At 40.5% G+C, this 21614-nt stretch overlaps 5 protein-coding genes across 7 annotated transcripts in view; 2 read left to right on the top strand and 3 right to left on the bottom strand.

The window, feature by feature from the left end:
- LOC104818783 (probable ATP-dependent DNA helicase CHR12) overlaps positions 1-3831 on the top strand; it is a 6117-nt gene extending 2286 nt beyond the window's left edge. Inside the window, exons 6-12 of the mRNA XM_010548515.2 lie at positions 124-525; positions 633-892; positions 983-1201; positions 1593-1800; positions 1885-2038; positions 2142-2747; positions 2977-3831. Of these exons, the coding sequence (XP_010546817.1) occupies positions 124-525; positions 633-892; positions 983-1201; positions 1593-1800; positions 1885-2038; positions 2142-2747; positions 2977-3674 (2547 nt within the window). The 3' untranslated portion in view covers positions 3675-3831. The remainder of the gene's footprint in view (positions 1-123; positions 526-632; positions 893-982; positions 1202-1592; positions 1801-1884; positions 2039-2141; positions 2748-2976) is intronic.
- Positions 3832-3927: 96 nt separating this feature from the next.
- On the bottom strand, positions 3928-6303 carry LOC104818782 (RAN GTPase-activating protein 2). Of its 2 annotated transcripts, none has more exons than XM_010548514.2 (2): positions 6189-6303; positions 3928-5920 (listed from the first exon to the last, which is right to left on the bottom strand). In XM_010548514.2, exon 2 carries the CDS (start codon positions 5720-5722, stop codon positions 4088-4090), a length of 1635 nt encoding a protein of 544 aa, XP_010546816.1. In that variant the 5' UTR covers positions 5723-5920; positions 6189-6303; the 3' UTR covers positions 3928-4087. The 2 variants fall into 2 exon arrangements, with proteins under 2 accessions (XP_010546816.1, XP_010546815.1); XM_010548513.2 differs by having other exon boundaries at positions 3928-5746; positions 6189-6302.
- Positions 6304-6771: 468 nt separating this feature from the next.
- Positions 6772-12460, bottom strand: LOC104818780 (ARM REPEAT PROTEIN INTERACTING WITH ABF2). 2 transcript variants are annotated; one of them, XM_010548509.1, is made up of 19 exons: positions 12146-12460; positions 11596-11756; positions 11221-11393; positions 11017-11137; positions 10869-10943; positions 10655-10749; positions 10355-10430; positions 9982-10089; positions 9422-9550; positions 9251-9319; positions 9071-9130; positions 8785-8908; positions 8502-8641; positions 8353-8416; positions 8184-8263; positions 7776-7840; positions 7579-7696; positions 7361-7485; positions 6772-7155 (listed from the first exon to the last, which is right to left on the bottom strand). In XM_010548509.1, exons 1-19 carry the CDS (start codon positions 12393-12395, stop codon positions 7059-7061), a joined length of 2130 nt encoding a protein of 709 aa, XP_010546811.1. In that variant the 5' UTR covers positions 12396-12460; the 3' UTR covers positions 6772-7058. The 2 variants fall into 2 exon arrangements, with proteins under 2 accessions (XP_010546811.1, XP_010546812.1); XM_010548510.2 differs by having other exon boundaries at positions 11596-11753; positions 12146-12459.
- Positions 12461-13722: 1262 nt separating this feature from the next.
- LOC104818781 (leucine-rich repeat receptor-like serine/threonine-protein kinase At2g14510) lies at positions 13723-16909 on the top strand. Its single transcript, XM_010548511.1, has 9 exons — positions 13723-13900; positions 13978-14530; positions 14927-15387; positions 15484-15619; positions 15711-15782; positions 15858-15926; positions 16041-16112; positions 16394-16465; positions 16573-16909. The coding sequence occupies exons 1-9, from the start codon at positions 13828-13830 to the stop codon at positions 16616-16618; spliced, it is 1554 nt and encodes a 517-aa protein (XP_010546813.1). The 5' UTR covers positions 13723-13827; the 3' UTR covers positions 16619-16909.
- A 466-nt stretch (positions 16910-17375) lies between these two features.
- On the bottom strand, positions 17376-18606 carry LOC104818779. The gene has a single exon (XM_010548508.2). The coding sequence runs from the start codon at positions 18306-18308 to the stop codon at positions 17550-17552; it is 759 nt and encodes a 252-aa protein (XP_010546810.1). The 5' UTR covers positions 18309-18606; the 3' UTR covers positions 17376-17549.
- Between the last annotated feature and the right edge of the window lie 3008 nt (positions 18607-21614).

The following is a 21614-nucleotide window of genomic DNA, read 5'->3' as shown; positions in this document are numbered from 1 at the left end:
CCCTGCTTGTACATTGCCAGTTGTACAGTTGAGATGGAAATAGTTTAGCCATTGTCCTTTGATTTTAATAGCATACAAAATTTAAGGAAGATTTGTTATCATGTCTGCTCCACTATTTTACAGGCATGGCATGGAAGACAAAGGCAGCGTGCCACACGAGCTGAAAAACTAAGGCTCATGGCGCTTAAATCTGATGATCAAGAGGCATACATGAGACTAGTGAAGGAGAGCAAGAATGAAAGGCTAACCACTCTTCTAGAGGAGACTAATAAGCTCCTTGTTAATTTGGGAGCTGCTGTTCAGCGTCAGAAAGATGCTAAGCTTTCAGATGGCCTTGAAGTTGAACCGCTGAAAGGTTCAGAATCTGAATTATCTGAGGCCGATGTTCCAAAGAGTGAAACACCACAGGAAGTACTTCCTGACCAAGATATCGAGATAATTGAATCTGACAATAATGATGACTCTAGTGATTTACTAGAAGGCCAGAGGCAGTATAACTCGGCTATCCATTCAATACAAGAGAAGGTAATTATGATATGTAGAGTACATTTGTTACGAGTTTGGGTTTTAAGTGTCTTAAACAACTGTCATCTTGGAAACCAGAGTATCTAAGTACCAGTGTATACTTACAGGTGACTGAGCAACCATCTCTTCTTCAAGGTGGGGAATTAAGAACCTACCAGTTAGAAGGGCTTCAATGGATGGTCTCTCTGTTCAACAATAACCTCAATGGAATCTTAGCTGATGAGATGGGTTTGGGGAAAACGATCCAAACAATATCACTTATTGCATATCTTTTGGAGAATAAGGGTGTGACCGGACCACATTTGATAGTGGCCCCAAAAGCTGTTTTACCGAATTGGGTAAATGAATTTGCAACATGGGTACCCAGGTATGACCAGAACAGTTTTCTCTATTGATGCTTGATGCATACATTCATGCAAACATTATGTATGAATGTCTTGTGTTTGTCTCTTTCCAGCATTGCAGCTTTTCTTTATGATGGACGGATAGATGAGAGAAAAGCTATGAGGGAAAGATTAGCAGGAGAAGGAAAATTTAATGTGTTGATAACACACTATGATCTTATCATGAGGGATAAAGCATTTTTGAAGAAAATTGACTGGTACTACATGATTGTTGATGAAGGACATCGGCTGAAGAACCATGAATGTGCACTTGCAAGGACTCTTGTATCTGGGTATGTTTCCATATCGTTTTCTCATCATCTTTAGCATTAGTTTGGTATATTTTTCATCAAAATGTGGCATTGCATTACTCAGTTTATGCATCGCTGGATGTAAATTTTTTAATTCCAGGATGTCTATGCTATGAATGATTGCCTTTTGTCTTTCTTACACATTCTCCCTCCCTGTAATACGATGGTAGAGATGGCTATTCTAGTAGACACAGATCTTTGTTTCCCGTTCACCTTCTTTTATGTTACTAGAGTGTGTACTGTTTTTGACATATTGAAGTGAACTTTGTTAATTGATTCTTCTACTTGTGGTTTCTCTGATATGTTTCTTTAAGGATGCTTTGATAGGGGAAATCTGAGTTAAATTTTTTATAATTTTTTTTTCTGGATGCAGCTACCGTATTAAACGCAGACTTTTGTTAACCGGGACACCCATACAGAATAGTCTCCAAGAACTATGGTCATTGCTTAATTTTCTCCTTCCTCACATCTTTAACTCAGTTCAGAATTTCGAGGAATGGTTCAATGCTCCTTTCGCAGATCGTGGTAATGTCTCTCTCACGGATGAAGAGGAGCTGTTGATTATTCATCGGTTACATCATGTCAGTTCTGAATCTAATTCTCTTTCAGATTCTTAGTAATTTATATGCGCTGTGTGCTCTGTGTTAATCATAGCCTTCTTTCAGGTTATAAGGCCATTCATACTGAGAAGGAAAAAAGACGAAGTTGAGAAATTCCTTCCTGGAAAGACACAAGTCATACTGAAATGTGATATGTCAGCATGGCAAAAAGTGTATTACCAACAAGTTACAGATGTAGGCAGAGTTGGCCTGCAAACCGGTTTGTAGCTTAAATTACTTCTACCTCTTCAGAGTTTTCAGTTTATATAGTTTGGCAAAGACATTGTACAAAAGATTTATGTTATCGGGGTTCTACTGTGCAGGATCCGGTAAATCAAAGAGTCTGCAGAATTTATCGATGCAACTAAGGAAATGTTGTAACCACCCATACCTTTTTGTCGGAGGAGACTATAACATGTGGAAGAAACCAGAGATCGTGAGAGCATCAGGCAAATTCGAGCTCCTAGATCGGCTTCTTCCAAAACTTCGTAGAGCTGGACACAGAGTCCTTCTCTTCTCACAAATGACTCGTCTGATGGATGTTCTCGAGATTTACTTGACTGTCAACGATTTTAAGTACCTCAGGCTGGACGGTACCACAAAGACAGAGCAAAGAGGGCTTTTACTGAAGCAATTCAATGAGCCGGACTCTCCCTATTTCATGTTTCTATTGAGCACACGTGCCGGAGGACTCGGATTGAACTTGCAGACAGCAGATACCGTGATTATATTTGATAGTGACTGGAATCCCCAGATGGACCAACAGGCAGAGGATCGTGCCCATCGAATAGGACAGAAGAAGGAAGTCAGAGTGTTTGTGCTGGTCAGTGTTGGGTCGATTGAAGAAGTGATCTTGGAGCGTGCAAAGCAGAAGATGGGTATTGATGCCAAAGTCATCCAAGCTGGACTTTTCAACACAACATCCACTGGTAAGTCTATTCCTCTGATCCTAAATCTCGAGCACCATGCCATCCTCTGTTTTGATGCATTGGGGTACGTATATTATATGTGTTTGTCTGAATTTGTGCGTTATAGATATTCGAGGTTTTGATTAGTGTGATAAAAATGAAATGTCAGTATCATCTACCAGCTGGTTTGTCGATATATATAGCATGGAACTGCGTTAGCAATGAAATACACGTCTTGTAATTTGGACAGCCCAAGACAGAAGAGAGATGTTGGAGGAGATCATGAGGAGAGGAACAAGCTCACTTGGGACCGATGTGCCGAGTGAGAGAGAGATCAATCGGCTTGCAGCTCGTTCCGAGGAGGAGTTTTGGATGTTTGAACGGATGGATGAGGAGAGGCGTCAGAAGGAAAACTACAGGTCCCGACTCATGGAAGAGCACGAAGTACCCGAGTGGGTATACACCACTCAAAGCCAAGAAGACAAGGCCAGAATCGCCAAGAATGACTTCTCCATCAATGTCACGGGTAAGCGGAAACGTAAAGAAGTCGTTTACAGCGACTCATTGAGTGATTTACAGTGGATGAAAGCTGTGGAGAGCGGCGAAGATGTGAATGCACTCTTTGTGAAGCGAAAGAGGAGAGACGAGAATATGAACACACCTACGAGTAATGGCTCAGTGGTAGAGAGAAATGTGACAGAGTCGAACAACAATTTCCCAGCTGGGAGCCAAGGAACCAGCGGAGAAGAAGAGGATGATGATGAAGAAGTAACGACTGAGAATAGTGAAAAACAGGAAGAAGAGGGTGGTGGTGAAGAAGAAGAAGAAAGTGGTAAGAAGCCTCTATTCACGTGGAATACTCACAGGAAGAAAAGGTCGAGATACTCTTTCATGACTTCTTCTTCTGAATCAAGAGGCCAAAGTTCCAATGGAAGTAGAAGAAACTGAACATGAAATCGCCCAGTTGAAAGTTTGGTCATCTTCTTCTTTCACGTGTCATGTCTTATCATTGTTTTTTTTTTGTGGGCATTCTTCTTGCCTCTGTACCTTTGCCTATGATAACATTTTCTTGTCCTCAAATGCGTTATTTTCAAACACGTGTTAACTCGGTGGTTTAGGACAAGAACAAAAAGCCATATCTAACCAGACATTGAAGAGTTCATGTTGCAGAAGATCTCTTCTTCTTCTTTGGTCTTCGTCATCCCATGAAGATGGTTTACAAGAAAAAGGGTGTACAACTGATTGAAGAACATATCCTCAGAACCAATACTTAAGTCTCGTCTCCGTCTTTTCGGTTTTTCACATCAAAGAAACCTCATTCAGAGCAAAGAAAAACAAAAAGTTGCCGAGGCATAGACTACTTATTCATCTTGATTAACTTCAAGGTTCTTCAGCTTCGATTCCAACTCGTCCTCGTTTGCTTCATTTTCGGCCAAGTCTTTGCCTTCATCTTCTTCTTCTTCACCTTCATCTTCTCCTCCTTCGGGATCGTTCTCATCCAAAGGTCCAAGTAAATCCGGAGATTTCTTGAACATCTCTTTAATTTCCTCTATTCCTTCATCGGAGATGATATTCCCATCAATGTTCAACAGCTTGAAAGCTTCTTTCTTGACAACAACACTAGCCAAGACCCGTGCACCGACTCTCCTTATGTAGTTGCTGCTCATATCTACGTACTGCAATTCCGAATGGCCCTCTTCCAAACTCCTTGCAATCTGAACACAACCCTCATCCTTCAGCTCGTTCTCAGCCAATATCAACCTGTTTAGACGTTGCTTTGCCACCACGCAAGAAGCAATAGCCGGAGCAGCCTCAACTGTTATGTCGTTTCCTGCCATCTCTATGACTTCGAGGGAAGGAGCAGACAACCCGAGAGCGTTAGCTATGGCAATGGCTCCCTTGTCCTCTAGATTAAGATAGCTCAGGTAAACCTCAGTCAAGCTTCCAAAACTCGAAAGAGCTTTGCTCAGGGAAACCCCGGCTTCCGCACCAAACATATTATCTCGCAGATCAAGTTTCTTCATATGGGTACAAGTCTTAAGTGCTTCTGACAAAGCAATTCCTCCTTCCAGATCTATCCTAGTGGATGAGCAACGGAAATTCTCCAGCAGTGGAGAACGCTTGACGACCTCAGCAATGGCAACTGCCCCTTCGTCTCCGGTCATGTTATTGTGAAACTGGAGGACCCTCATCTTCTCTGTTGAAGGAATCAACTCACAGACTGCTCGGGCAGCCTCCTCAGAGATACCACCGTTCATCAAATACAGATCTTCCAGACAGCTCTGGGATTTCAAGAGCGATTCAAATGCTCGGACACCCTTCTCACCCATGGCATTGTCTGAGAGGTTAAGAGACCTGAGAACACTACCTTGCAACGCCTCCGAAAAAATGGTCATAACATCAAGAGCTTCGGCCTCACGCCGTCCAGCAATAAAATCCGACAAGTCAACTTCCTTTATCTGATCTTTGAGAGACGTCAATATAGGCTCAGCAACACGGGCGGCTCCAATGCCAAAACTTCGATTGCTAAAGCAAATTTTATTGTAAGCATTGCCAGGTTCCTTCAATGGTTTAAGAAGCTCCTCTGCCTCCTCTGCCTCGATAAAAGCCCGCTGCCCTTTGGATATATCAAAAACCGTCTCACGGGGCAGAGCAGGTTCTTCGGGTACTGATGTTTCTCTCGTGGCGGCCTTATCCACGGGCCCTTTCTTGAGTACTTCCAAAATAAGCTTGCTGCATTCCTTGGCATAAAGCTGCACAGCCGAAGCACCATCACCATCGGGTTCCTTCTCATAGTGCTGGTTTGCGGTGGAGAAAGCAACGTCCTCGATCCTCTTAGCATTCTCCAGAGCCTCCTCCTTGGTCAAGCTACCGTACTTTTGGGTGAAAATCGTCTTGGAGGAAAGGTTGTTAGTCATGCGTTCAACAAGCATTTGGCGTGTGTTTGCACTAGGCGGCCACAATTTAATCGAGAATGTCTGCCGATGGGAATCCATCACAACACCAGATTGTTTCTGTCACTGAAAGCACATACAAGGCTAAATCAGGAGGTTGAGGTTGGAATCTCTAGAGTTGAAGGCATTGAATCCAAAGAACACAAGCACTCTATCCTCCGCAGATCCCAGTTGCGAAGCAGGGTGGATCATAAAAGCATACTTTGCCAAAGAAATGGTTGAAAACGACGAACAAGGACACTGCATAGATCGATAAAACTATAACACTGAAGCCTTTTCCAGAGGAAAAAAAAAGGAAAACGAGATGAACACAGATCGAGGACAATCTATCAAAACATCGGAGACAACAGCTAAGGGATCAGCCGCTCGGAGCAGACATATCAGGTGAACATTCCGACAACTAGTTGTAGAAGCTACATCAGAACATCAGATCCAATAAGCCGACGACTGGAAAAAGGAGAGAAACAAGCAGAGCAGAGTGGTTGACGCAATGAGACGAGAGCATTACCTGTCCTGAGGAGGCAGGAGCTGTGGCTGGCTGCGGAGTGAGCAGAGTTAGGGTTTGGCACAGAGAAAGATTCACCGAGAGTCCCTTTAATCTTACTCCCCACTGAACCCAAAATTCATTTCATAAAATAATTCCGTTTATATATACGTATATATTAAATTAAACAAAACTACTGACTTTTTTTTTCTTCCGGCAGCAGAGTTACAGAGAGCATGTCTCAAATAGAAGGTAAACACCAAATGTTCTTCACTTTTTCCTTAATAAATGTCAATTAATGTATATATTTTAAATGGATCTTCTTCATTTGATTATATATATATATATATATATATGATTGATAAGGTTGACTTCGAATCAGCCATAGTTTTGCTAATATCTCAAAGATAAACGATGAATGGGTGTAAAGTAATTCTCTAAATGTCTGAGTTGATGTCCGAAACTTAGTTACAAAATAAAGGTATAGAAAAAACGACATCTTGAAACATGATTAAAATGGACGCATTATGTTCGGAAACCAAATGAGTTGTGTTTTTTTTTATAAGTACTCAACGTTATCAAGATAAAATTAAGAGAGGTGATCGAGGGTTTTGGGAAGATTGGCCTGTGTCTCTATTTCTCAGTGTCCTGGAAGGTTTCCTAAAATCGGGTCTGATACAACAGCTGGTTCTTCGTGACCATTCGGACGAGAACTAACAATACAAATGACACTGACAAAAACATGTGCTTTTTTTTAAATGATATATGAAGCTACTAAAAAAAACTCCGACCATAAAGGACCTAATTTCTTCTTCTGCACAACGTGAATTGACTGACTGAGTTAGCTAAAAATCAGATACGGATGAACTGATAAACGACGTCGTCTTCCCTCTTCTACAGCCTCAAGCTTTGGAGGTGGTTAGACTTTGTGAGAGCTTTACAAAAATAGTTGCGTATCTCCGGGATTGTTCGCTGCACCAGCTGGTTATGCCTGCACGTTTTTATTTTTTATTTTCAAAGACAAACACAACCAGCCAAGGCAAGTCCAGGCGAAATAGTTCAATGGAAATCAAACCCATTTACTTGGTCGCCACTAAACCAAAATCTTAATGTTAACGAATTATATCAGGATCCTCGTGAAGTATAATCACATGATCCAGATGGCGGGGTGGGATCGTGAAGGAAAGATTATTTACCCGGGCCTCGAACTCAGTTTATCAAAATGCTCCAGGATGAACAGGATGCAAGCCTGCCTCAGCGACATCGCATGGAATGCTTCTGAGAGTTCGTACATGCTCCCTACGTTTTCCAACGTTATATCCTTCCATTCAAATTCCAACATTTTTGTCAGCTTACTCATTAATCCTCAATTCACGCTTTTCACTTTGCTGTTTTTTTTGTTTTTTTTGCTTACCTGTGCAATGGTGTACTCGCATAGACGCTTGAGCCCCTCCAAGAGATACTGATCTGCTGCTCTTAGAAGATCTTGTGCTATATCCATTGTTATGTCGACTGATCCCGTGTATATAAACCTGTTGCCGAGATTCTCCATTCAAGCCGGCTACCGATGTGCAAACTGTAACCAGAGAAGATCGGACAAGTTTGTAATACCTCATCATTAGCTCGAAAACCTCCCATTTGATATTTGGAATCTCAATATCTCTTGCATCCTTCTCCTGCAGTGTAAACAAACACAAACTGAGTAAGATACTTTTGTAACCCTACTGCTGGCAAATATACAGATTTCCGAGTTCCCATGATACGGAGCAGAAGAGCATAAACTCATTCACAGGTATTAAGGATATAGTATTCATCTTTCTAGTCAAGTATTGGATAAACTGCATCTTCCCAATACCATGCCAAAAGATACCAGTAGAAGCATAATAAACCCTCTACTATAGACAATCATATAATACAGTAACTGGAAAAGTGTGATGCAGGAGCCATCATTTGCTACCACAAGGACCTATGAAAGAGAAACACGAGGAGCTGTCGCCTAAAAATTCAAAGATCACTTACTCTGTAACCACCATCAAACATTGCACGAAATGCATCTGAAGATGCCAACAGACAAATTCTGTGAGCGTAGAACCTCTTACCTGAAACATGATTATTTTTTGTTCTCCATATATGAATTTCCATGATAAGAAAATTGCTGTAAACATAGTTAGCAAATCCAAATGTATACCTTCAACTAGAAAGGTTACATCAGACAACGTGGCATTATTTACATATTGCTCTCCCAGATAAACCTGTGAGAAAAAAGATGAACTTCTGAATTGAGATGTCTCCCAATTACAGAGAATGACTGAGGATTGCAGTGAAAAGGAAACACACCTTTTGTGTTGGAGATGGAGGTGCAGCATCGACAGGAGAAAGTGTCATCGATTTATTTGCCAATTTGTACAGTGCAACAGCACCATCAAGTTGCTGCTTTGTGTTTGTAGATCCAAGCAGACCAAGAAGCAAATCCATTCCTGTAACAGAATAGTTTATAGTACTCAATATATACTTTTATGAGCCCCGATCCAAAAACAATCACTAGCACCTTAGACTAATAGAAGACCAAGCCAACACCCTTTTGATTATCTAAGAAAATATAAAAAAGATTGTCACATGCCATTCCCGTCGATGAATATGGCTCTTTGATCTTCTGGGGAACAAAGATGTGCAAGAGCAAGAGCAACTCGTCTCTGGACGGGCTTGTCTGAAACACGCATTAGGTACAGCAGATGTTTCAAAACCTACAGATTCAGAATATCATGGGTTCAATACAGGAAATGAAAAACTTAAAAAGAGCTGCAGAACCAAGAACAAGCTAAAGGAATTCGTCAAATAATCCATTCTATATGATTCCATCACTGGAAAAGGAACAGAAATTTAAAGCAGGGCAAAATTTTACTCACTCTTCCATGAATCTTCTCCTCCAATCTCTTTAATGTTTTGGCAACACAATCTTTCGTTGCCTACAAGAACGCTATCTATTATAAACATTCCAAGTTTCAAAACAGATAAACTTAAGCTACCAATGCGGTTCTTAATGGTATAAATAAAAAGAAGACAAAGTGCAACAGTGTTGAACATACTTGAACAATAAATTCCCCATCCTGCAGCTTCTGGACACCTCCCACCCTGATAAAATCGGACACATTATCCTAGGGGAAGAAGAATACATCAATAAAGCATTTAATGAGTTGTGCAATCAAGATTTTGCATCTTGGTGAAGAGAAACTTATGGTGTATAAAATACAACATACCTCATTATCAGCAAGGCCATAAAGAGCAAAAGCGGCATTGTGTTGCAACGAGCCATTTCTTGAATCAAGCAGCTTTAATAATGGTACCAAACCACCACTGTGAGCAATACCAGCTTGGTTGTGCGGATCCTGGAAGAAAAGGCGTTACAATCGATCTTCATATTTGATACAATCCAAAAGGTGAAAGTCATCTGTTGCTACTTCAACAGTTTAAAAAACACGGAGCATAATAGACAGCAATAAATATAGAAAGGTTATATTGCAAAGCAAGGAAATCAGAATCCTCGGTGTATTTTGTAAAACAAATGAATCTGGAAACCGCAAAAGTGATCCAAAACGAAAACAACAGACAACCACAGAAACAGTAAATATCCATTGCATGACTACAATCATTTGACAAAGAAGCTAATATAATTCAGTTTTAAATCAACCACGGCATCAATAATTCCATCTGGCAGTATTACAAACGCACAGCTCAGCGAAGAAGTTTCAATTTCACTGTGCCAAAGAGGAATATATCCCAACTCTTCTGACTAACAGACCAAATCCAAAATAATAACCTGTGCCAGCCTCCCCAGGGCAAATGCTGACATTTCCCGCAACTGAACATCAGGTGACTGAAGCATCTCAATCAAAGGACGCACAGCCCCCCTCTGCACGATGTGCACCTGGAAAATTTTCATTTTGAAGGATGAAATGAAAAGAACACTATTTACCGGAAATATTTGAAGATTAATAAAATGATGCAACTAACTGCGGAAGCATTTTCAGTAGATCTACAAAAGCAAACAGCTAATTACCTAAAGGGTTTGTCTCCAAACAACAAAAGAGGCAGCACATGATACTTACATTTTTTTTAGTATTGACAATAGGTAAATCCAACCCTTAAAAAGCCCCGGAAGTGAAGATGTATATCGGGGAAGGAAATGATACCTTGCAATCTGAATCAGTTGCAGCAAATTGTCCAAGCAACAAAGCTGCCTCTCTTTGGCTCTCAGGGCAACAAGAGCTAACAAAAGAAAAATTTAAGTAATCACAAGAACAATCATAAAAGATAAAACGAAACAGGGTGTAGCAGCATCACATCAGCTTAAGAAGAAAAATGGTTAGCAAATTTAAATGCAAGTGACACTCACAGAAATCCTTTGGCCACTAATTTAGTTTTTTATGCTTAATTGAAGTCATATGCTTCATGTCTGGCCTTGTAAATCAAAATGCCATGTGTTCACATACCTTAGAAGACCAATGACAGGCTGCAAAGCACCAGCAGCCAGAACCTCTTTCTTAATGTTCGGAGAGGAGTGAACCAGATTTCCTATAACACCAACCTGAAGGCAGGACAAAAATGCTATTAATCCAGTGTCGTTTCCAATAGATAGATTACACAGCAGAATAGTTGAGTCCCAGCAAAATCTCAAAGCAATAAAAAATTCCTTTAAAACCTCACCGCTTCATAATGTATAGCAGCATCCTCTGATCTTAGCATTAGTATGAGAGTGGGAAGAGCATTGCATTCAACTATCTGCGATAGAAGTTTTATTTTTTGTCATGCCCCCTCCTATAAAAAGTTTAAACTGTAAGAAAAGGATATTTACCTGGTTCTTGTTATCATCATTTTTAAATGCAAGGGTTCTCAACGCCCCTGCTGCTGCTCGCTGAACTTTAGTATCGGCAAATTCGAGCAGCTCCACAAGAGGTGGAATACCTCCTTCTACCCTGCTCGTCCAGAACCGGAAATCATGAGTGAGATCGTACTGGATGCCAACCTCGAAAGCATAAAGCCACTTAAATATGCTGACCTAACACGGCTCTTGATGCTGCTATTCTCATGAGCCAGATTCGTGATGGCATCGGCGGCTCTTCTGATAACACTATTAACAGCTCGAGAACTAGAACCATCTTTGTTTCTCTTCAATAGATTCACAAAATGAGGCAAGGCACCATTATCTACTATAAGCTGCTGATGCTCTGGCTGTAACCAGTCGATTCCACAACACCATAAAAATCTTTAGATAGTACACGAATTATACAAGGCCTTTGGTTCCTCCAAAAGGCACAGTTCAATTTCTCACTAAATTTTGAGCAAAAGACATAAAAACGACTAGCTTTCAACAAGACAACATACAAGCATACACCACATAAGTAGCAACAAGAGTTAGGAGAGGATCAAGAACCTTGATCGCAAGAAGACCAAGAGCAAACGCACTTCCCTTCTCGACCTCGTGTTCGAACGGCTTCTGAGCCGCGTCTCCGTCGCCGGACGTCGGCGCCTGGAGATGCTTCACGAGAGCTGGAACAGCCCCTCCCTCGACAATCACGTTCACTAAATCCTCTGTTATACTACTTCCGACCCCTTTATCTCTGCCTTGGAAATTGTCAGATTGGATGGTTCCCTTTACAATTCCACCGATTTCACAGGTTTCGGGCTGCGTCTCGTCGCCAGGCACGCTTTTGGTTACAGCGGATCGCTCATCCGGTGAGTTTACTCCGTTTCTGATCTTATCAATCAATTGCTTAGAAATTTCTGCTTTGTTGCTTATTAGGGGTTTTTTAAACATTTCCAAATACATTTTTAATTTGGACATAAAATCTGCGGAAATGAAAGCAATGTAATCAGTAAAGAAAGGTTTATCCGCCTATGTTTGATGAACTTTTGATTAATCCGTGAAAAATGCGTTGTTTACAGGAAAGTTTCTGTAGGAAGAGATCGGGTCTGATCTTGACCGTTCTTGGCGAGCTCGGCGAGGACTTGAGTGGCGCGCTTGGCAGCAGCACGATCGGCCTCGTTCCATGAGAAAGTGGAGTTGAGAACGGCGACCTGAGCGGCGACCTCTGCGAGGATCGTGGCGCGTCCGTCGGCGGTAACGGCGGAGATCTCTGGCTCCTCGCCGCAACCGCCGTCCAATTTTCTCTTTTGTCCCTTACGCTCCGGGAGGCTATGGTCGTCTCGCCTCTCCGGTAGTTGTTCCATCATTCACACAACTCTCTCTCGCTCTCTCTCCCCAGACAACGAGAACTCGGAGAAGAGGATCAGACAAAGAAAACAGCGGATTTGAATCCACGCCGAAAGAGATCAGGGGTATTTTCGGAATTTGCCTTCGAACAAAACGTACGCTTTTTATTTTCTTTTTTCTTTTTTTTTCTGATTTGTGGAGTGAGATTAAAATATTTTCTTCGAAATCATTATGATTATTATTTTTTTTAACATTTTTCTATCTTTTTTTTCTCCTCTCTTTCTTTTCGTTCAAATTATATTTTTTTTCCTATTATGTAAAAAAAATATATAAAACTGTAAAGTGTACTTCAATATTCAGATATTAAACTATTGAAATATATACTTACTTAAAAAACCATCGTTCTGGATATAGGTTCATGGAAAGATGGTTCTGAATCACAGGTCTTATTTTCAAAATCATAAAACTATAAATTTTAATATCAGATATTAGTTTATTTATTTTTTTATTTTTATTTTTTTTTGTTAAACGGTAGTTTATTTATTTCTTTAGGTTTGTAACAATACCTTTCCGGAATAAATTACCAAAACAAATAATAGATACATCACTTAGGTATTCTCTAATGTCAATGCTAACTCGCGCTCCGGTCGGAAGGTCATAACCCAACCAGGCGCCAGCCGTCGGCGGCGAGGGGCTTTGCTAACGTGCGCGTGATGTGTAAGGAAAACGGGAGAAAAGATGGTCCCACGTCAAGGTTGAGGCTCTCTGTGGGCTTTTGTACATACATACATGATATATATATATATATATATATAAGAGGGCTTTTGAATATACCTTTGTGGTCTGCCACAATGTAGACGTGTTTGAACAATGCCATTACCTAATCTTTACATGTAAACAAAAGAGAGATGAAATCCTGCAAGATAAGGGCACGCTTTGTATCCCCCACCCTCCATGTCACACTCTCGCTCTCAATAAGCAATGGCAAAAAAAATAAAGTGAATGGAAAAGAGAAGATGGAATTGACGATAGCTCATTATTATAGGAACTCGGAAGCATCTATATACATATATATATATATATATATTTTCTTACATGGACTGCGAAAAAAGGAGAAATGAAAAAAAATCGATGTCCTTGTAATTGCCGGGCCGACAGAAGTTGCCAGCAAATGCAAGCCATGTTATGAGCCTGTAACGGGCCCTTTAAATGGGCCTACGGGCCGTGTGATTCCCGCGTCGTTCACAACAGAAATAACGGAGAGAGAGTGAGAGGGAGAGATTTGAAAAAATCGAAAAAGAGCGAATTAGAGGACACGTCTTGTTCCTCTTTGTTCCTTTCTTGCATTCCTCACCATCGTGGAGGGTCAACCCTCCTTTTCCCCACCTAAACCCTCTCTCTCTCTCTCTCTCTCTCTCTCTCTCTCTCTCTTGGTCCGCCGTCTCCGCCACAATGCCCCATCTCCGTCTCCTCCTCCTCCTCTCTCTCCTCTCCTCCTCCCTCTCTCAGCTCTCTTCTCCCTCAGGTCTTTCTCTCTATCCCTGGTACGTGTTTATGTGTATGTATATGGATAAAGCCCTAACCCTATTTCGAATTTCGCAGCCGTTCTGATCGATTGCGGCGCCTTTGCCCCCTCCGTCATTGACGGCCGTCGATGGCTCCCCGACGAGGGGTTCGTATTCGCAGGAACACCGAAGAACATCACTGCCGCCGGGAATCTCCTCGACCGTACCTTAACCACCGTCAGATCCTTCCCTCTCACCGGTGGCCTTCGCCGGAAATTCTGCTACGTCGTCGGCGTCTCCCGAGGATGGAAGTACATGATCAGGACGACCTACTTTTACGGCGAAGTTAACGGCGTTAATTCGCCGCCGGTGTTCGATCAGATTGTTGACGGCACCGTTTGGAGCGTAGTCAACACCACCGCCGATTACGCAGATGGCCTCGCGTCCTACTATGAAGGGGTTTTCGTGGCGCAGGGAAAATCTATGAGCGTCTGCGTTGCCGGGAATTCTTATACTACTTCCGACCCCTTTATCTCTGCCTTGGAAATTGTCAGATTGGATGGTTCCCTTTACAATTCCACCGATTTCACAGGTTTCGGGCTGCGTCTCGTCGCCAGGCACGCTTTTGGTTACAGCGGATCGCTCATCCGGTGAGTTTACTCCGTTTCTGATCTTATCAATCAATTGCTTAGAAATTTCTGCTTTGTTGCTTATTAGGGGTTTTTTAAACATTTCCAAATACATTTTTAATTTGGACATAAAATCTGCGGAAATGAAAGCAATGTAATCAGTAAAGAAAGGTTTATCCGCCTATGTTTGATGAACTTTTGATTAATCCGTGAAAAATGCGTTGTTTACAGGAAAGTTTCTGTATTGTGACCTATAAGGGTTTCTAGCAAATTCCTAAACGCAGCAATATTTCGAACATGGAATCTGAGAAAATGAATGCAATGAAGTCAATAACTCGGGTGGGGATCGTGAATAGTTCCGATTAATCTGTGAAAACGTGGTGTTTACAGGTCAATATGAAAATGTGGTGATTTCAGGTCTCCAGATGATCAGTTTGATAGGTTTTGGGAGCCTTACGCGTTCAATTCTACGATACCGAACAATAGGAAAGTGCAGGCTTCTGGTTTCTGGAACCTTCCGCCTCCGAGGATATTCAACACGGGTCTTAAATCTACACAGCTTCAGCCTCTAAAGTTCATATGGCCTCCAACAGCTTTACCAAAGTCGACTTATTATATCGCCCTATACTTTGCACATGATTCTGACTCATTGGCTGAGGGATCCAGGATCATTGACATAACCCTCAACGGTATAACATATTATAGGAGTTTGAATGTAACTCCAGCCGGCGCAGTTGTCTTCTCGACCCGATGGCCTCTCGATGGGACTACAATGTTAACTCTAAATCCTAGCAGGGAGTCAACCCTGGGACCCCTCATCAATGGTGGTGAAATGTTTGAGCTGATTCCCCTTGAAGGAAAAGCCCTTGTACGAGATGGTAAGATAGCAAGTTTAAAATTATTGACGATTGTTGTGTGTAAACTTGTGCATATCTTTCGGCATGATGTTGAATCATCTTTCTTGGCTCTTGCAGCAACTTCTCTAAATGCAATTAAAAACAGTCTGCAGAACCCACCAGTTGATTGGAATGGTGATCCTTGTCTTCCTCGACAGTATTCGTGGACTGGTGTCACATGTTCTGAAGGCTCCCGTATTCGCGTAGTCAGTTTGTGAGTTGAATTGAATTCAAACTCAGGGATTTTGTGCTTTAGAAGCACCATTTGTGTTTTCCTGACATAAGTTGGTTCATTGTGTTACTAGGAACTTAACTAATATGGGCCTTTCGGGTTCATTAGCTCCTGAAGTCGCCAACTTAACAGCATTGTCTGCCATGTGAGTGCCTCAACCATTCATCGATTAGTTCTGTACTGCATGGATTACCACTTAATATTATTATGTTATGAACAGTTGGCTGGGGAACAACTCTCTCTCAGGACCCGTACCTGACCTCAGTTCACTCAAATTGCTTGAATCATTGTGAGTGAATACTTTTATAAATGTTCTCTTGCATGATTTGATCATTCCGAAACTGTTGTCATAATTCAACAGATAGTCCTAAGCTAATCCTGTCCTGTTTCCACTATTTATAAGGCACTTGGAAAACAATCGGTTCACTGGAAACATACCTCCTTCATTTGGAGAAATGCAGAACCTGAGAGAGCTGTAAGTTTCATTCTTATGTTACTATTTGGCCTACTGATCATTGTCTAGATTATTTTCGACAATTGTTGCATGTTGTCTGCTATGCTCTCAAAATTCATGTCCTTTGACAAGAAAATCGAATTCTCGTGTGTATTCTCACTGAATCTCCTCCTCCGTAGACTATTATCATAGTTATAATTTTGTTGACAAAAAATGGATAGAGAATGGTTGTCTATTGTCATTGGGCTATTCCCGGTTTGTAACCATGAATACTGACTGCTGCATTGTTTTCTGATAACCAGGTTTTTGCAAAACAATAACCTAACGGGCCAAATTCCAAGCAACCTTCTTAAGAAACCAGGACTGGACCTTAGGTAAGTCACAAAGTTCCCAAGTGAGCTTTTCCCTCATGAACTCTGTACTTTTAAGCCCCTCCTTGAACTGGCGGCCAATACTAATGATTCAATTTGTCATGCGTCAGGACTTCCGGCAACCCGTTGTTGGCTCTGCCTCCGCCTCCGAGTTGAGCTGTCATTAACGAGAAGAGACTATATGTAAAAAAGAAAAAAAGGAGAAAGAAAAGTCTTTTACACATGTCTCTTGGCATGGACGAGAATTTGTGCTTTGTGTGTTGTAGCCTCCGGTGTGCAAGTAGATACCTCACTCACGAATGGTCATTACAGAACAAAAAGTCTTTATACACTGTACTCGTGACAAAAACTCTTCATTCTTTTGTTCATTGAACTGTTTTCCACTTCATGTTTGTGTAATGAGATGAGAAGATGAAAGCGTGGAAAGAGATGTGATATTTGAGCCTCTGCATTTTGCCTTTGAACCAGATGTAGTGTTTTTAACAAATGCAGGTACAGACAACAGAGGGTAGTAAGTAGTGGTGGGAGTGGTCCCAGGTCCAAGAGAAAGTCAAAAAATCCTACAGAGGAGAAGTCTGCATCTTGCATGTGCCCATCTCTCATCATTCACCAGAAACAACAGACTGTTCCCGCAGTTTCATATCTCAATTACTCAAATGGCACGATCACAGCTTCGAATTTTGATACACCTTTGGTCAATGATTTGATAGATTAGTGTGTCTGAGTCTCTGTTTCCACATTTTTCACATCTTAATTACTCAAATGACAGAACCCATTTGTCCAAAGCTTCACATTTTGATAATAAACCTTTGTCAAGGATTTGATAGATAAGTGTGTCTGTGTCTGTGTTTGTTTGGTTCCTGTTAATTATTGTATGAAAACGTCAATGAATTTACACTGTCACACATCATGAAACTTCAAAAGAACACATACCCCATCTAATCAAAGCTTAGTCACAAACTCAATCAAAGAGTAGATACAGAGACAAAAAGAGAAAGAACACTCGAGAATCTGAACAAATGAAAGAAATGAGAGAGGAGAAAAAAACAACAGAGACATGTATGTAGTAGAGAAGGAGAAGACTTTTTTAAGAGCGTCTGTCTACCCTTCCTTTCTTCAGAGAGAGTGGAAAGAGAGGAGGCAGTGGAGAAGAAGACGACTTGGGATGAGAACAAATAGGGACATTGATCATTGGCCTTATCCTCATACTCGACGACCTCGTCCTCACCAACCCTTTCTTCCCTCTCTTCCCTTCCTTCTCTCTCTCCTCCTTCCTCGCCGCGTCCCCCAGTGAGCTCGACGACGATGACGTGGACGACGATGACGACGACGGAGACAACGACGAGGCACGACCCTTTTGCTTCTTCAGTCTCAGGAGCTCTTTCCAGAGGACCGTACACTTGGGCGGCCTTGGAGATGGGTCGTCGTCCAGAAACCAGCTCACTCTGTCCTCCTTGTCCTTGTTCGTCTCCATCCCTCGATCGTCTTCTTCGCCAACTCGCTCTTCGTTCCCTTCTTTTGTCTTGATGCTCACTCCCTTTAGCTTCTCTGATTGCTGCATCTGCCAAAAAGGAAGCAACTTTCCTTCGAAGAAGAGCTCGTCGGCCGTCATCATGGCCTGGCCGGAGTTCGCATTCTCCGACAGGAACTCAAAGTCGGTGACTTTCGCTTGACCCTTTTCCTTTTCCTCCTTGCCCACGACAGGTCTGATGCAGATGAAGTCGCCGTCGCTGTCTCCGTCTCCGTCGTTGTCGCGGGAAAAGTCGGCAGAGAAGGAAATACGAGGGCTCGACGGCGGTAGGTCCGCCGCAACCGCCACCTTAGCCTCCGGAGAAGCCACTGCCATTGTAGTACGTAGTACAGTTACCGTACGCTTAATCTGCTTAGAGATTACAGAGAACGTTGTATATACGGAAGTGAGTAAATGATCAGAGACAAAGGATTGGGGAGAGGACAGGTTAAAAAAAGAGAGAAGAAGAGGAGAGAGCGGTCTGAAAAAGAAGAAGCAGAGTGAGGTAATAAGGTGTTTAGAATAAGAGGAAACATCACATGGACATGTTCGGGAACGCAAGAAGACAAAACTTTCACAGAGATGATGATGAAACCAAGTGTGATTAATTAACCTTTGAGATCGAGGAGGATAATTAAGGATATAATAAATATTTTACGTTAGATTATCACATGGAGAGACGAATAGAAGCAAAGCCCATTTTCTTGATTCTAAAAAAGGAGATGATGATGATGATGATGATCATGATCATGATCATGATAATGATGAAAACGAACACATGTCATCACATGACCCCCGTGTCGTCGCCATGTGACAATTGAGCAGCTTTCCCATCTCTTCTCGGTGATGTTCGTTAAACAATTGAAAATTTTAACTAATTCCGATTACCCGTTCACTCATTCAATAAATAAATAAAAAAAACAAAACATATACATATTCTTTCCGCAAATATCCTCTCAGGAACTTTGTCGTATACGAGAGCCAAGTGGCATGTAAAGGACCGACAGCTAATAAATACACTGTTTTACATTTGAAAGTCTTCTTCCAAAGCTTAGTATATAAAATGAAAATTAAATAAAATAAAATGGAACCGATGAAGGAGAGGTCATGCTCATGCATGTACGTGTAGGCACATTGAGTTGCAGGTTTCATGGCGTCTCTCTCTCTCTCTCTCTCTCTCTCTATTATTGGTAGGACCACTGGCTCGTTTTGGCAAATGTTCACAGTTAATTAAATTAGACAGCGTATGACCAAATTAATTACGCATTGATTGGGAGACACAGAGAGGTAGATCTGATTCTTTTGTCCTTTTTTTATTAAATGCGAAAATTATTACATGGCATTGCTTATAACAGTATAAGTGAGTGAGACAACGATGTTACAAAGAGTATCATACTAAACACGTGTCAGTGTTTTTATCATTCAATCATTGTTCATGCAATCTTTTTTTTTTTTTTAATTTGATTCTTTTTTATGGTATTCGGTTTAATAATTTTATAAATATTATGTTGATTAAATTCTTTTAAAATTCAATGTTGTGTATCGAACTGTATAAAAAAATAAACCGAATTAAACAAAATCAGATGATCGCTTTTAATCATTAATATATTGTCACATAATTATATTATCAGATTTGGAGATTAATCTAAATATTGATATAAGATATCCGATTTATTAAAATAAATTTTATTTACTATACGATGGAATTTTTATTTTTTCGTATTCTAACCCCAGATGGAATATATGGTGGTCACATGAGCTAAAAACTTTGGGAGTTAAACATGATTAAAGCGCGAGTCAAAACATTTTCAAAACTACAAAGCAATTTTAAATATTTAGTTTTTTATTGGACGGTCCTTGGATATGTACGAAATTCGCGATATTCAGACATAAATGAAGACAAACATAAGGTCCCATAAATCCTCCATTATTGATCATGATAATTTCATAGTAGTAACGTTCACATTATCACACACGCGCGCATACATCTATATCTATATATATAATATAATATGCATATTGTGGATAATATGGTCGAGCCTCTATGCCACGAAACGAATGCTAGCTTGTATATCACATTGATTTGATTGCACAAAATAACTTCTTAGTTTGTTTTTTTTTCATGCAATGTGTTATGTAGTGGGACGTTAAAAATAGATAAACTGGAATATTTAAAAATCATCAAAATATTTTATTTAAATTTTATTAGAGACGACGTTGATCCGATTAAGCAGGCCATCTATTGTAGTTTTTAAGACCGACTAGACGAAATATACAACAACAACATGGCATTAATTCCAAATTTATTTGGGGTCGTCCGCATGAATTATTCTTTTTATTCATTTCGATTTTGCGTCATATTTTCCGATATTTATAACATATCCAAGTCATTTCTAATAACTCGTTTTCAAGTAAATTTAGACCTATTCATTCCTCGTTTTTTCGCCTTCATTCTTATACTCTCCCATTTTCCCAAGTAATGGACTAGACAAAATATATATTTCCAAATTTCACATCTTATTAATTATATCATCTATGTGTTTTAAGCTATTTTGTTCCAATTTTTCCAATTTCCATGGGTGAATTTCGATATTCACAAACTACTTGAATAATTCAACCGTATTTGAATTTTGATATTATATATATATATATATATATATATATAATGCTACAAAGATGTAAACAATGTCCACATAGTTACCCAATAGCTGGTGGTCCAATGATTGAAAGGTGATAAAGTCATCTTCAAAGTCTTGGGTTCGATTCCACTGGTGGAGATGGATATAATTTTTGGATCAAAATGGTCCATATACAAAGATTGGTTCCGGACGTAGCGTAAATGTACAATGGTGGTAGCACAAATAAAACACAGTCAATTAGTACAAAATTGTATGGATTAGATTCTGATATATTTATTTAAAAATCTCGATATTGAGTTTCATCTTGCAACAATGTTAATTTGATACATTTAAGTGATTCTCGTTGATGCTGCAACCTCTTGAAATACACGAATTTGTACTCGACATTCAACGATAGATCACAAAACAAAAACCCTAAACAGCACATAGCACACGTCATCACGTAGACCGATTGAGAACACCGACAGTCTATATAACTGTTTGGACATGGAAGTTACACAGATAACTACGTACTCGTAGATATTCGCGTCCATCATTAAATATTTACAATAAATAACGACCGTCGTTTTCGGATCAGTGCTTCTCCTATAAAGTCTTGCATGCGTATAACGTTCCTCAATCGGATGTCCACATGCAATACTTGTTTTGACTTTTCTTTTTTCTATTACCATGCAAAAAAAAAAAAAATGGTTACACGTAGAGACCGTCGAATTTTACTTATTGATCGATCTACGCTGTCTTAAAAAGGGTTCTACACAAACTTTAACATCGTCCGTATAACCAGTACACGACGATCAATATTTCATGTGATTAGGATCTATTTTATTTCTTGATTATGTTTCTCGATGGTACGGCGTATATTGTTGCAAAAACGACGAGCATTATTACGTGAATCGGAGACATGGGTTTCGATTAAATGTATTAAGAAGCTAAAATTTAATATTGGAGACTATGTTTCAGGACTAATTACCAAACTGCTGTTCTTCTGCCTCACCGAGTTCTT

The sequence above is a fragment of the Tarenaya hassleriana genome, unplaced genomic scaffold (genome assembly GCF_000463585.1).
Source record: "Tarenaya hassleriana unplaced genomic scaffold, ASM46358v1 Cleome3, whole genome shotgun sequence".
Taxonomy (NCBI): domain Eukaryota; kingdom Viridiplantae; phylum Streptophyta; class Magnoliopsida; order Brassicales; family Cleomaceae; genus Tarenaya; species Tarenaya hassleriana.
This window is presented reverse-complemented; position numbering and strand designations above follow the sequence as displayed.

What these genes read in the sequence shown, in the direction of transcription:
- LOC104818779 (XM_010548508.2), bottom strand. Translation starts at nt 18,308, where the DNA reads ATGGCAGTGGCTTCTCCGGAGGCTAAGGTGGCGGTTGCGGCGGACCTA.
- LOC104818780 (XM_010548509.1), bottom strand. Translation starts at nt 12,395, where the DNA reads ATGATGGAACAACTACCGGAGAGGCGAGACGACCATAGCCTCCCGGAG. An exon ending in AGCATCAAGAGCCGTGTTAG is followed by an intron (nt 11,138 to 11,220) that starts GTCAGCATATTT and finishes CTGGACGAGCAG; the next exon opens with GGTAGAAGGAGGTATTCCAC. An exon ending in TGTTTGATGGTGGTTACAGA is followed by an intron (nt 7,841 to 8,183) that starts GTAAGTGATCTT and finishes TTTACACTGCAG; the next exon opens with GAGAAGGATGCAAGAGATAT.
- LOC104818781 (XM_010548511.1), top strand. Translation starts at nt 13,828, where the DNA reads ATGCCCCATCTCCGTCTCCTCCTCCTCCTCTCTCTCCTCTCCTCCTCC. An exon ending in CTCAAATTGCTTGAATCATT is followed by an intron (nt 15,927 to 16,040) that starts GTGAGTGAATAC and finishes ACTATTTATAAG; the next exon opens with GCACTTGGAAAACAATCGGT. An exon ending in AAACCAGGACTGGACCTTAG is followed by an intron (nt 16,466 to 16,572) that starts GTAAGTCACAAA and finishes GTCATGCGTCAG; the next exon opens with GACTTCCGGCAACCCGTTGT.
- LOC104818782 (XM_010548514.2), bottom strand. Translation starts at nt 5,722, where the DNA reads ATGGATTCCCATCGGCAGACATTCTCGATTAAATTGTGGCCGCCTAGT.